General features: G+C 35.3%; 3 protein-coding genes across 3 annotated transcripts; 2 read left to right on the top strand and 1 right to left on the bottom strand.

Annotated features, from left to right (window-relative positions):
* Positions 1-1,353: 1,353 nt before the first annotated feature.
* Positions 1,354-3,865, bottom strand: LOC100267312 (WEB family protein At2g40480). Its single transcript, XM_002274291.4, has 2 exons — positions 3,276-3,865; positions 1,354-2,929 (listed from the first exon to the last, which is right to left on the bottom strand). Exons 1-2 carry the CDS (start codon positions 3,510-3,512, stop codon positions 1,562-1,564), a joined length of 1,605 nt encoding a protein of 534 aa, XP_002274327.1. The 5' UTR covers positions 3,513-3,865; the 3' UTR covers positions 1,354-1,561.
* A 2,574-nt stretch (positions 3,866-6,439) lies between these two features.
* Positions 6,440-7,060, top strand: LOC100245000 (uncharacterized). The gene has a single exon (XM_002274259.3). It carries the CDS (start codon positions 6,440-6,442, stop codon positions 7,058-7,060), a length of 621 nt encoding a protein of 206 aa, XP_002274295.1.
* A 5,744-nt stretch (positions 7,061-12,804) lies between these two features.
* On the top strand, positions 12,805-14,106 carry LOC100251929 (LOB domain-containing protein 15). Its single transcript, XM_002278993.5, has 3 exons — positions 12,805-12,934; positions 13,193-13,442; positions 13,527-14,106. The coding sequence occupies exons 1-3, from the start codon at positions 12,921-12,923 to the stop codon at positions 13,935-13,937; spliced, it is 675 nt and encodes a 224-aa protein (XP_002279029.1). The 5' UTR covers positions 12,805-12,920; the 3' UTR covers positions 13,938-14,106.
* The last annotated feature ends 1,296 nt before the right edge of the window (positions 14,107-15,402 follow it).

The following is a 15,402-nucleotide window of genomic DNA, read 5'->3' as shown; positions in this document are numbered from 1 at the left end:
GTTACTTGTGATTGAAGTTTGTGATGGCATGGGTGGTCAGAGCGAGGTACCATCTCATGTGCTTTTATCATGTGGTACCTCTTATTCTCAAAAATATTTATTTATTTTTTTTGAAGGTGAGATAGACCCAACTACCACACCTGCAAACTCTTTATTATTCTTAAATTATTGAAATTAATATATTTACACATGATGACAAAATCATTATTTATTTAATAAAATTATTGATATTAAAAATTGGATACAATGGAGAAAAGAAACACTCTCAAACACTCTCTTGATATAATAAAATTCTCAAAGTTACAAAATAATAACAAGAAGAAGAAGAATACAAGAAAGGTTCAAACAAGTTCTTGAAACTTTGTCCAAAGACTCTGTTTCCTCCCACCACTAGAAATTTTTAGGGAACTAATGGAAATAGTCTTGGGATTGATCAAACCTTTTCATTTTTCTGCATAAGATTTCAAAAAGAAGAAAAGTCATATATAACACTCTTAGGGTTAAAAAATGGTTACAAATATGAGAAAAAACTCATTGTCTTCCTCAATCTCTTTATCTTTGTAACATTCAAAAATTAAATCATATGTTTAATTCACACATTAAACATGATTTAATTTCAAATGTGTAACTCTCTTATACTTAACCTCTTAAATTTTATAAAGTTACAAAGATGAGAAGACTCATTGTCTTCGTTAACCTTTCAAGTTTTGTAACATTTCAAAACTTAATCATATGTTTAATTCACACATTAAAAGTGTAACATTTCTTACACTTTATTTTCAAAAGTTATTTTTAAAAAGTGTAACTCTTCTTACACTTTATTTTTAACCAACAATATATATATATATATATATATATAAATATAACAATTATAACTAGTATAAAAATTTTAAAATAAAATATTTATTTTTTTAAATTTAAATGAATTATACATATGAAAATTATTTATATATTTATAATATCAAGTTAATAAAAGAAAACACTTTATTAATTAAAAATAAAACTTTCAAACATGTTTTTTGTTTTACTTATTCTAAAAAAACTTTTTTATTAACTCAACAAAACATTTTTTTTTAGAACAAAAACTGTTTTTCAGAATCCAGTTCCATGAAAAAACCTCAAATAATCTATTTTAAAAATAAACTCTCAAAAGCTGTTATCTTTGAAAATTTTTATTATTCATATTAAATCAGTTCGCGTAAAAGTTTGCACTGGGCCGTGGACCCTTACAGGGCTGCTCAAGGTGATAGACTTGGCCCAACTGAGCTAGGCATTTTGAAGTAACGGCCCAATCCTTCTCCTGGGCCCAGCCCACTTTGAATGGAACGGGGCCTAGTCCGATTCCACGTAAGGAAACAAAAGAAGTCTATAAACCACTATATATAAATCACAAACAAGTAAACAACATCTCAAAACCATGACACATAAAATAATCAAACCCACAACCCCCCCACCCCCACCCAAAAAAAGAAAAAAGAAAAAAGCCAACAATAATGGAAGAAAAATCAAAGTAAAAAGGAGAAGATGTTAGTGCGGAAGAAGCAGAAAACCCAGTTGTGTATCACCTCAAATTAGCAGCTTGCATTTTCTTCTTGCTCTGCTTTGCCATGGGGAGTGACAGATGGATGAACCCAAACTTCCTACTCTTAGCAAAGTACTGCTTCAGGTCAATCTCGTCTTCTTTCTCAGAAGCCGTGGCGGGTGGTGGTGGCCGCGGCGGTGGTGACAGAGCTCCACTCTGTTTGTGAAGCATTTGGCTTAGAGACACCTTCTTATGGCCTTCTCTTACTCCAAATTCTTCTGGGATCATCAGCTTTCTGCTCAGTGCGTCTCCTATGGAAATTGATGGCCTCAGAACAGGCCTTGTGTCGCCATTGAAGAGCTGAGAGTTCTGCACAGGCCGGCACCTTTGGTCATGGTGGTGGTCCATTTTCAATCTCTGGAGGGCTTCCTCTACTGCCAGTTTTCTTCTGTTTGCAGTCTCTACTCGATTCAGAGCCTCTTCCAGGGCGTTTTTACTAACTGCGACCTCCTCTGTGGCTTCCTCCAGCTTCTTCAGAATCATGGGGTGATCCACCGCTTTCTTCCTGGGCGTCATGTCGTCGGTTCTCTGAGAATTACTAACGATGGAAGAGTAGTCTCTGAAAGAAAGCGTAATCCCTTCCGGCTTCTGCATGAAAACCCCCGACGACGCCTCGGAGCCGCCCGATAACGCCCGTATCTCAGCGAGCGCGACGGCTTCCGCCGCTCTGGCCGCTTCCTCCATCTTCTTGGCCGCGACCCATCTCATTTCAGCTGTCTTCATGCTAGTCTTGGTCTGCTCAATCCCAGACATGGCTCTCAGGACTTCAAACTTCGCCGCCTCCGCCATTTTTATAAACTGCTCCGCCTCAGAATTCAGCTGCTGCAGCTCTCTGGAAATGTTTGTGGGGTTCTCAAAACCGCCTTTACCCTCCAAACTCAGAGCCGCCTGCGGCCTCATTCTTGAATTGATCACCATATTTTCTTGGTTCTTCTCCAGCGAGCTCTTCTCCTGCTTCATCTTTCTGTTGAGGGACTCAACAGAATCTCGAATCACCGCCAGATCATTGGTGGTTTTGCTGAGATTTAGCTTGGCTTGCTTCAACTCCATCAAGATCAAATCAGGAGATGAATTACCAGGGTGGTTTAGGGTTGAAGCGGCAGTACTGCTTCCGGAATTTTCCTTGTTCATTTCTTTGATAGCTGCAGGAGGGGATGCTGAAATCTTCTGATCATCTGCATGTAAGTCGAGGATTTGGAGCTTGAGTCTCAAGTCTTCTACAAATCTTTTTGTTGCTTCCAATTCTTTCAACACATCAAGTGTCTCCTGTTGTTTAGCCATTAGATCTTTCTCCAACTCTGCTGCTTGTTGCTCCACTTTGTTAATATCAACCTCCTCAATGCCATGCTGCTTATGATCATTACATACACCCTTGTTGGAATTGAATTTTCACAATATATATGGACGAACATGAAAAGATATGACAAAAATCATTAGTTTGATCGATGAATTTTTTGAGTTTGAAATCGTATTTTCAAGACACGACTGAAAAAACTAATTAGAAATGATTGTGGGATAAATTTTTTGAAAAGATTAATAATAAAGTCTCTTAATCATTATTTAATTTGTCCAAGATGGTATTTTAATTAATTGATATATCAATGACATTTTTTATATGGTCAAGAAAAAAAAATGATACCCACAATTAGAAAAAAGGAAAAAAAAAAAAAAAAAAGCACAAGAGAAAACTCACATAAGCATCTCCGAGCTTGTGAAGTGGAATCCAAAACCCTCGACCGCCGAACCGGGTCACGGCCTCCTCCACCGACCCGAACGGCGGCGAGGTGTCGATTTCAGCTCTGCACTCCACCTTCTTCGTCTCCGGCACTGGGATTTCGTCTCCTCCATGACCCACCTTCATGCTGGAATCACACTTTCCGAAACCAGAATCCAGGCCTCCCCGTGGGGCGAAGTCTCGGAGTTTGTCCATCACAGAAGAAATTAAACTCCGGGAATCGTCTGAACTGACAGGGATCTTTGAGAGTATTTATGGCTTTTACATGCACACGTAATGATCGTAATGGAGTGTAATGATGGTGTTTGCAAGTGTGTCGGGAGACCACTAAGTAAAGAAGATGAGAATGGGGTCCATTGCCCATTCAGTAGAGAGGCTAAGAAGGAGGAAAAGTGCTAGCTCGAGCAGTGGGTCGAAGTTCTATTGGTTAAGCCATTGATGAAAGAAAAGAAAAGCTTTGATTTCAAGAAGGTGGAGAATCGACTCGTTACCAAACTCACATGGGAGTGAGATCGTTTCATAATTCTCTGGTTTATGATTTTAAGCGTAGATTGCGGTGTCTGAAAAGCACTTGCAGCTAAAGAAGAAGAAGGCATGCAAAAACGAAAAGCGAAAAAGGAAAGAAATAAGCACTTTAGGTATATATGTATATATAAATTAATCCTTTTTCATCTTTTCCTCTTCCTTTTTCGCTTTCATTTTTTATAACGGCTGCAAGAATCCTAAGACAAAGATTGGATGCGGAAAATATGGTTATTTTTTTTCCCTTAGAACAAGAATTTTAGAAAATACAATCGTAAATCCATACCAATTTGGATTGAACTTTGACTATATCATCTAAAAATCAATTGCGGTGAAAATAAGTCAAACCTTTTATAGATATTTGATATTCAAATTATTTTAAGAACCATGTTTAGGTAACTCATTTTCCGACTTAACATTAATCTTACTTATTTACCATATACTTTAAGTTTAGTCATAAATTTTTTTTTTCCTCTTTCTAAAATTTTTGCACCAAAATCAAAGGTTAGAAATGATTTTTTTAAATATATTATTTATAAAACTTGCGAAAATTTGATTTCTTCAAGCAAAAAATCTTGTAATTAAGAAATAGAAGTGGAAATGGCAATTGTACGCTTGATTTTAAAGATTAATATTAGAACATTTTCATTAATTATGAAATAATTTATTAAAAAAAGCTTGTAAGAGAAATAATATTTTCTTAATTTTCAAATTAAACTTTTTTATAAATGATTTTTTTTAGTAAAATTATCTAAACCTAAAAAAGAAAAAAAAGAAAAAAAGAAAAAGGAAAGGATTAAACTGTACCCTTCTTCCATGGGGCTCAAAGAGGCCAAATTTTTTTGGGCCCCCAATCCCAACTTTGACCCTTAAAGGTCGTGGTCCCCTTACCTTTAGCGACACCAACTCCTCATAATAAACGACCAAACATTTTCTACTTTTTCCCCCATGTCTTTTTTTTTTTCTTTTAATTCCTTTTGTTTATTTTTGAATTTTTTAAAGCCCATGGCACGTGACCCCCCTAATCCCACACACACTCAGTCAAATCCCCCTTAAATATAGTAATTATTATTAATATAGAAATTAATCCTTAATTAATCCCACACAGTCTTAATCATCTCCCATGATTTGAAACCCACAAAGGCAATATGATATACTGAAAAACATGAGAAAACGCACGTGCTTCAATGAGGTTGCTCGTGACTCACACCGGAAAATCTGCATCAAGACACGCTTACTGAATTCTTTCTCACTCAATTCTCCTAATATCAATGCATTAATATAATCTATGTAATGTAACCTTGATTATATAAAGTCTAGACCATATATTATATTTAATTATCACATTTTACATTTATAGTGTAAAGGGATAGAATCATGGTCCCATGGTAGGGGTGGTTGGATGCTTTCGGTGCAGGATTAGAAGTCAGGTGAAACCCTAAAATTTTTTTTTGGTGGTTGTTGCCTCCAACTCCCAAAAGCTGATAAAATCATTGCCACTAATTATATCCATGCAATAATAATGGTGAATGAATTCTCGAAATTTAATTCAGTGGTTAGAGAATCTTCCTTCATTACATAAGCTTTTAATTCCACAATATTGAAATTATAGGATGGGGATGGATCACAACTATAATAAGCTTTTAATTTTACAATATCGAAATTATAGGATGAGGATGAGAGAAAATCATAGTCAAACTTGATCACGACCATATCACAATATTGAGCTAATTATACAAAACCCTAATTCGAATATCGTCCAAAAAAATGGAGCAGTGAGAGTGTGACATGTGGTTGTCCTAAAACTATAATAAGCTTTTAATTTAGTAGCATATTGAAATTAAAGGATGATGATGGAAGAAAATCACAATCATATGTGATCACAATCATATCACAATATTAAGCTAATTATACAAAACCCTAATAAGAATTTCGTACATCATATCATAATATTGAGTTAATTATATAAAACTTTACTACAAATATCTCGACCATCATATCACAATATTGAGCTAATTATTCAAAACCCTAATACGAAAATCCACCGAAAAATGGAGCAATGAGGGTGTAACATGTGGTTGGAATGATTTTAATTTGGTCCCCTAACCCCACCATGAAAGCTGCCTATTCATGGAGGCATGGACCACGGGGTAGTCCTCATTTATGATATTGAGATCGCACATAACCAAATCTCCTCACATCTCAACTGTTTTTGGGTGGTTGATATCATCATTGATACCTCGAATAGGAATAGGCCGGTCCTTCCATTCATCAATGGTGCTGGTTCCTGGAAAATTAATTGTTAGAGCGGCAGCTACCATAGTAATTAATTCATCAATGGCCATATCACATATGTATCTAGTATGGTTAATTAACAAGTTTTCTAGTAGAGGTGAGAGTTCAGATTGGTTAAACTATTGTGGATAATGAGGAAATGTTGAGACAAATTCCTGAAAACAGTATTCAATATGTCCATGCTCCAATGACTATTTATATGTATATTTTAAATTAATTCATAGAGGGCATTGAAGACCAGTAGGAGTAGTACTGCTGTATTCAATATTCTCTTCTTCTTCGTCTTAAGATCTTAGATCTGCAGAATGGGGTCTGGTCATGATCACCATCTTCCTCAGGAGAGCCTGCAAATCAAGGAGGAGGGTAGGTTATTTTCAAGGCTTTTGTCCAAGGAAAGCTCCATGGCGAACTCATCTTACCGGGTTTTGTACTATGCGGGAGCCTCTGGTGCAGTTCCGTTCATGTGGGAGATTCAGCCTGGTACACCAAAGCACACATTGTCTGATACTTCTCTTATTCCTCCTCTCACACCTCCTCCTTCCCATCATTCAAATTCTAATAAGGCTGATCAGAAGTCCATGCAAAGGCTTTCAAAACTCGGCTTTTTGTTCGCCGTCTTCCCTAGACTTTCTTTGAGGAAGGCGCTTGCCTCACCATCATCATCGTCATCTTCATCTTCATCTTCATGGTCCTCCATGGCATCATCAAACCCTTCGCGGTCCACTAATTCAGTACTGAAGTCAAATTTTCATGGAGGCTGCTGTTTCTTGGGTCATCCCAAGTCCGGCCTCCATTTTGGTGTGGATGATGATGATGATGATCATGTTTTCCATCCGCCTACTTCGACTTTGCAATTTGGTGTCAGAAGTGGAGCTGCTTCCAGATTCAGTGGCAAAATCAAACCAAGGTACTGCTTAGAGAATTAAACCTATGTCATGTTGATTAATATTTGGTTAGTTATCAGTTTAGCATCAATTTCAGTTTGTTAATCACCTGGTGCAAATTAAAATGTACTGTATTTTCAAATATCTAGTTGATTAATAATATAGATCATTTTTATTATCAAACATCCATCTATCTTCCTACTGCCTCTCCATCAAATCAATCTCTCTTATGGTAAAAATTATGGCAAGGGGAAGAATACATTAATAGTAAATAATGTGAAGATGCTTTAGGGCAAATTTAAGTTGAAGCTGCTGATTGAAAGCTAGGGCAATAATGGTGCCAACCCCCAACCCCTTTGGCCATGTGAAGGAGGAGGAGGGAGTATAAGAGTGAACATCTTTTTGCATTGATTCAGAAAGTATATGTGATTGGGAAAGCAAGCCTTGTTCTTATACATTCATTTGACAACTGGTATGCTAATTTGGTGTTCACATTTATATGTTGTGTTCGCATTTGAATGGCCCTTAAATGCCATAGCTTGGAGGGTAATGCATTTATATAGGAGACTCATTATTAATGAGACCGACATTATTATCAAGACCAAATGCCTCATATAAAAAAGAAATTATGCTAACTATATTCAAGTCCAACAGAATGATCCTATCCATTATAACCAATCTCGATTATGAGATATGATAAAAGGATATCAAGACAACATTAATTTTGAATTACTATCTTGATGAAAGCATGTATATTATATGGCCAGACAGTTTCAAACCAAGAGGCCAAGAGTATTTGGTATGCAAATTATATAAATTCACATCTCCTCTATACTTGATTTCTTTGGGACCACAAAAAAGCTTAAGTTGTAATGAGATTCCACCTTAGTAGCTGTTGAGATATTGAGAAGGGTTGCTTTTTGGAGAGCACAGTATAACCAAAATTGTAAGCTGAGGTCAAGGAGAATTATTAAGTACTTATTATTGACACCTAATGGTAGAGTCAGTCGAGGGCTGAAGGTAATGGTTTATGGCATACTATGGTAGATGCATGTGGGCACTTCAGAAGCCCACTGATCTCCCAAATGTTGAAACTATACTGGGGAGGAGAAGCTAGCTAGAAGCCTAGAGCTGATTTGATCGCTTGTTTCATCATGCAAATTTTAAGTTATGTTTAGCTCCAAAAAAGATAGAAAGAAAAGAAAAAAAATGATTTAAAAATAATTTATTAATTTTAAATATATATTTTTTCTTTCTATTTTCTTTTTTTTACAATTTTTTTTTGGGACCAAATATAACCTTAATATAAAAGGTAGACACAGTGCCTAACCTTTATTAGGTAGGGTTAATCTGCCTTCTACAGCTCTTCCTATCCTTTCCTTGGTTTTTTAAGGTCTTTGTACCTTATACCATGTCATAGCAGCTAGATCGCTTCCTAGCAAATATCACATATTTAATTACCTTTATTAATATTAATATTAATTAATAAACTTATGAGAGAAAATCAAGAGAGGAAGAGATGATACTTGTGATAGAAAATTGATGATCAATTAAAAGCTTTTGGCCAATGAGATCACGTGGGTCACCATTTTAGATTTAAAAAAGTGATTTCTTTTTAACTTAATTATACTTTATATTAAAATAAATTTGACTTTAAATGTTACTACTAAGTTATTTTATTAAATATATTTAATAAGTTCAATGATTTAATTCAAATGATTAAATTATTAAATTAATTTATTAAGTGTCTCTTTAAGATGAATGAATAATACTCCTAGATGTACAAAGATCGGGTCTTTATTTGAAAAGTGTTTTAAAAAATGGTTATAAGAAAATCGTTCTTAAAAATTGTTTTATGATATTTTGTATATCAAAAATTCATTTGAAAACTTAAATTATTTTTTATCTATTTTTTATGTTTTTAAATAATTTATTTTTAATCATTTCCTATATTTGTATAATTATTAAAAAAATAAAAATAAAAATTGAAAGTAAATAAAAGACGTTGTTTGAAAACATTGTGTGTGTTTTTTTTTTCTTCTGAAAAAGGGAAAAGTATTTTAAGAAACAATTACAAAACAGGGCATGGGCCTCTTGCTATTGTGATTCAAACACCAGCCAGTGGCCTTTGATGAAATGTCGCAAGGTGGGGGCAGCTGACGCTAAAATTGGGCTGCAAGGACCGTAGTAATCAAGTCTAGGGCTTTTGGGCAAAGCCTACCTCACAACTCACATAAATTTTCACCTAAAATGTGACAGCCCCATCTAATGTGGCGTACCTTCTAGGCTCACCATGCTTCACCCATGTCCCTCCCTTCTTTTAATCGGCGACGACCACATGTCTACCCTTACAATTGATAGATTCAAATTGGCTTTTGGTAATTTTCTGTTTTTTTTTGGGTTTCTAAAAGTGAAGCCCATGTAAACAAATGATATTACTTGTATTTCTTACCAAGGTTGAAGTTAAGAGATCATAAGGAATGTGAGATTTTGAATCCCTTGTAAACAAAGGAAATGTCTCAAGTGATAGGGGCTTGTTTGGGTTTGGGTTCGGTTTTTGATATCATCAAGAATGATATGTATAAATATTGTTTGTTTTGAGTCTAACCCTTGCGATTTTAAAATACAATCATATACTTTATACAAGTCAATTCTTATGGTTGTATTTAGTTTTCAAAAAGTATTAAAGAAGGATTAAAGCTCAATAGCTAATGAACTAATGAATAGTGGAGGTAGCTTGCTAGTTAAGGAAAGGGTAAATGAAAAAGGATATTAAAGAAAATAATTTTCTCATTTTTTATTTATATATTATGACAAATATAAAAAGAAAATAAAATATAATTAAAATTAGTTAAAAACTTACTATTTTCAAATTATATCGAAAAATTAAAATAAATGAAATGAGTTTGAAATAGTATATAAAACTAATTTATTAATTTTAATTTTTTTTCCTTTTTCTTTCCTTTTACCTTTTCTTTAGATTTTCTTTTTCTTAAATTTTTTGGGAACTAAACATATCATATAGATATTATGAATTCTCCTCTAAGTGATATGATATCATTTTTACTTCTATTTCAAAGTCATAAAAGGGAAAAAAATAAAATTAAAAACATGTAGCATGTGCTTCACTTACCTGTGCCCTCAATCTAAAGGCTAGGGCTTGATTACAAGGGAACATGCACGTAGAACTGAAGATGAGCCAGTAATTTTTGTCATGACTCAAGTTTGGAACTGTGGGGGTGCCTTGTTCCTTGGAACTCCTTCAATTATTGCCTCCATTGGTGAGAATTAAACAAAATAAAATTACATGCGATCACTTGTAGCATATTTGGGAACTCTTTTGCACTAAACCAAGAAAATTGGAACCATTTTCTAGGCACCCACTCTTCTGTGTAAGTTGCATATAGCCTTGCAATAGAAATTGATCCAATGCAATGAATAATTATATTATTATATTATATAGCTTGTTGAAGCTTTCAAATTTTGGCATCTAATATTTTCTAACATTGGTTAATTGTATGAAACAAGTCAATTGAGCTACTATTCCACCATGCATATTCTTCCCCTAAATAAAAAATAGAAAAAAAAAAAAAAAAACCTCTTCCACCTAGAGATTAAAATCCTGATTGATAATTGTTTTTTGGAATAGTTTTTAATTTTTTTTAAAAATAGAAAAATATATTTAACAACAAAAATAACAAAAATAATTTTTTAGTGCTTAAAAATAAAAAATTAGATGTTTTAGAAAACATATTTTAATTGCTTTTAAATATGAAAAATAATTAAAAATAAGATACTATGTATCAAAGTTATTTTTAAAATATATTTAAAAATATGAAAAATTGATTAAGGAGATTTTAGGTTTTGAAAAAATCTTTTCTTTTACGAAACACGAAAAGATAATTTTTATAAACTATTCTCAAAAATCATTTCTGAAAATTCTTCGGGAACTAATCCTCTTTTACACTAATTTGACCATTCCACCACTCCAAAGAGACAAAAAATGGGAATTCTGAAGGATACATAAGACTAGGTATATGACAGTTACACTAGGGCTACTGATGTCGATTAATTCCATGCATAATTTTGACCTTTGGTGGTTTGAAACGAATGTTGGTTTGGTACAAAGAGTTGCGACTTCGGCCACTTTTGAAGAGTACCATATGTAATTAAGGAGAAGTCCCTTATTCTTTTTAGGGTCTATCTAGGGTTTAATCAAAGAGTACACCATGTTCTTGTTGTCATGAGTCATGACTGCATGTATTGATGGAGTGGACGTCTGGTTGGGGTTCTGGGTTTTGGTGCTACCAGTTGAGAGAGAGAGAGAGAGAGAGAGAGAGAGAGGAGTGAAAGCTCATAAAGAAGGTTAGGTTGGAGATGAGAGAACAACGGAGCGATCTATTAGCCTTAAAATCCGGGTCAAACAAGAATGGATGGTGCCATTTCCTTCAAATTTAAGCAAAATTCTTAGCAACAAATAGTTTAATCCTATATACTGTACCCTCCCCTCTTCCCCTTCCCCCTTCCTCTCCCCCCTCCCTTTCACCACCCACCTTGAAATAACACCCCAAAATCTCACAACCAACCAATAATCCCACTCTTTCACTACTCATACATCAACCCTTTCCCCTGGTTCGGGGTTTTTTCCGCTTTAATTTCACCATCAAATGTAAACTCTACTACTAGTATGCTGCAGGTTGATATATACATTGTGCATGTGGGGTTGATATTTCTCATAATCTCAATTTGATTGAATGAATAAATTAAAGGAGTGACAATTAAGAGGTTAGTGCACGAACTAGTTGAAAGTACAAAATTAATAATTAAGTAAACAACTTCCCACGAGATTCTTGAATTATAATACTTTCCATACATGAAAATATAGGTGAGATGTCTTACATGTGCATATTCCTCAATGTCCCTCATAACACACCAGGGTTACCATCCATAAAAGTTGTTAAACTTATCTTGAAGGTTGTCCAATCTTTTTCTTTGAACTTCAATGACAATACTGCAGTGCAATTCCAGTAAAATTAATCGGCTTTTCGGCGAGGGAGATTAATTTTGAAATGATGAGAATTAACATTGGGATATTCAGAAAAAATGGGCCATGATCACCATCTTTGAAGAAGGGATGGCGGTGTCTATACGGTGATGTTGATGCATATTTTAGTTTCATTTTCGGAACTAGATCCCAGATATGATCTTTTTAATGAAGGCGGGTTCTTGATATTGACAAGAAACTAACTCTTTTTGCTTGAGCAAGTACAGTTTATAATCATGAAAAAGAAAAGAAAAGGGAAAAAAAAGAAAAAAAAACTCCTCATTTCCAAAACCCCATTAATGGGTTGTTTAAGGTACTGCATTAGGGTTTAATTTAAGGACTAAATATAGATCTCTGCTGAGAAAGAGAACAAGGAAGGTAGACCCACATGCAGCCATGAAAGAGAGCATTGAGCAATCCAAGCCAAGACCAGATGGCAGCTACAGAAAGTCAACACATTTAAGGACTCACACGTGAGCAATATCAGTGGTAGAGCTGGCATTTAATTGTAGAACAACATAACTCTCTTTCCCTCTCTGATCTGTTTCTTTTATCTTCATTGATGATGATGATGATTTTTTTTCTCTGCTAAGTATGATTTCTGTGAATCACTCCTCGTACATCAGCCGCAGGTCCACCACATCACCAACAAACAAATACAATTACCTTCTGATCATAACCCTTTAATTTTTATTTTTTTTGTTTCTTTTATATACAGTGGACCACTTTCCCTGTATATCTTGCCTTTTAAGCACTCTTTCCCCCCCTATTATTTTTCCTTTCTTCTTCCCTTCAAACTCTCTCTCTCTCTCTCCCTTTCCCCCTCTCTCCCTCTTCATACCCAGAGAGCATGCCTGAATGTCAAGAGAAAGGTAAAAGACCAATACTCCTTCTGTGAACATCAGAAACCTCAAACTCTCCTTCCGTAATCATATTAGAAGTGCTAATCCTTTAGCAGTACTACTCTTGATTACTTGTGCTTTTTTACAGTATAGATGGAATAAAAAGAGGAGCATTAGTTTTTTCCTGTTCTGATTCTTTTTCTTTGGTTAAATTTTCATTTACCCATGATCATTATGGCTGTTTATTTGATTTTATTCATTTTTGTTTTGGAATTTTTGGGTTGATAGGGAGAGATTTGATGAGATAGGCAAGAAGATCAAGAGAGAAACCGATGCCTTTACTCAGATGGGAAGAAGACACATGTTGGGGCCTCCCGGAACCCTAAACTCCATCACCCCTTGCGCTGCTTGTAAGCTCTTGAGAAGGAGGTGTGCCCAAGAATGCCCCTTTTCTCCCTACTTCTCTCCCCATGAACCCCAGAAGTTTGCTTCCGTTCACAAAGTCTTCGGCGCCAGCAACGTCTCCAAGATGCTCATGGTAGAACCCTAATTCTGTCTACCAGTAGTATTTCATGTTCTTGATTGATTGATAACTTCTCAAATCTTACACTGTTAAATTCAGGAAGTCCCGGAAAGCCAAAGAGCCGACGCCGCCAATAGTCTGGTTTATGAGGCCAATGTGCGGCTAAGAGATCCGGTCTATGGTTGCATGGGTGCAATTTCAGCTTTACAACAGCAAGTCCAATCTCTACAAGCTGAACTCAATGCAGTAAGGGCTGAGATACTAAAGTACAAATATAGAGAAGCCAATATCATTCCACCTTCCCATATAGCTTTGCTTTCTTCCGGGGCTGTTTCAGTAGCTGCACCACCACCAGCACAGCCACCAGCACAGGCCCCACCGCCGCCGCCTCCACCTCCTCCTATTCCTCTTCCTCTTCCTCCTAACTCCTCTTCCTCCATGTACACCCAACCGTCGAGCTCCGCCGACTATAGCACCATCTCAAGTGAAAATGTCTCCTACTTCGGTTAAATCTCTAGACTGAAAATTCCCATTTAATTTTGTTTATTATGAATCAATATCTGCAATAAAAATGAGTAAGAGAATATTGGAATATTGCTTTGGGGGTTTGGTTATTAGCTTTCCCATTACTGTCTTAATCCATATTTCAAAGTCCATAAATATAAATATTTTCTCTTGATATTGTTGGTTGATATGTTTCTTTCCTCCCCATTTACATCCATGTTTTCCTTCTTGAATTGCCACAATATTAGGAAAAATCTTTAAGAGATGTAATTCAAAAAGAAAAGAATATGATCTGGTGCCAACCTGTTAAGTCATTTTTTCCTTGATTAGTTTCCTTTTCTATGAAACTGGCAACAATTGTCTCTCCTGCGAGTTTTCTCCGGTGGTACCGGGAGTGGATTCGCACAAGGTGTCAGTCAGTACTTTAGAGGGTGTTTGCCCACGAAGGGTCTTAAAAGGGGGGAGACAAAAAAAGGTATGGCTATGATATATTCTCCTTATATATTTAGGGTTAGAAACTTCTGAGGAATTTGGTCATATTTGGAAAGCATGCAACACATTACTTCTAGAATCCAAGATCAGTGGTACTGTCTTCATTTTTGTTCAATTTTTATGATCAGTTGATTCTACTTTTTCATGTACTTGTCAAATAAAAGTGTACTTAACTAGTTAATTGGTAGAGTTTTAGAGGGCAGATGGTACTTGATCTCTCTTATTCTGGAAAAAAAATGACCATGAGGAGGTTCAATGTGTAATTCTAATTATAATATTCAAGAAGATTAACACATAATCCATTGGTTTAGACTAATTGCTTAATTAATTATCAAAATGTTAGTCAATTTTCTAAGGCTAGGCATTGCCAATGTTTACCTTCCTTTTCCCTCACTTATATACAAAGTCTATGCTAGACATGTGCATATGATAATACCCTACCACCTTGTGTTTGAACTTTTAAGCAAAAATTCCCAGCCAAATTGTAGGCCTTCATCCTATGCTACCTACCCACAACACAACACAACATATCATATGAGATGCTTGAGAGATTGTACTAGAATTCAGCAAGCTTGTATAGGGTTTTTTCTTTTTGGCTGTGGAAATGGGTGTTGATTAATGGAGCTAATGCTCCAAGTTAAAGTACTGCAAACAAATTAACATGGAGCTATCGTCTTGCTATATAGTGAAGCTAAGGCATTGTATGGAGTATATACATGTACTGTTAGATGGTCAATGGCCCTGCCAGCTAGTACAATTATTTTTCTAAGTGTTGAGGTTTCCTTTGCGTGTGGAGTTCCACCTGAGTTGGAAGGGGGGGAAATACATTTGAACATTTCAATTATTTAAACAAGAAAGTTATGGGGAGCTTCATTCCCCCCTTCACTATCTCCCATCTTTTCTTTTGTTTTTATTATAGACTTCTCCATTATATTTATGTTTCCATCACACTTCTTTGTCGACCCTTGAAACCATGGAG

The sequence above is a fragment of the Vitis vinifera genome, chromosome 13, assembly GCF_030704535.1.
Source record: "Vitis vinifera cultivar Pinot Noir 40024 chromosome 13, ASM3070453v1".
Lineage (NCBI taxonomy): Eukaryota > Viridiplantae > Streptophyta > Magnoliopsida > Vitales > Vitaceae > Vitis > Vitis vinifera.
This window is presented reverse-complemented; position numbering and strand designations above follow the sequence as displayed.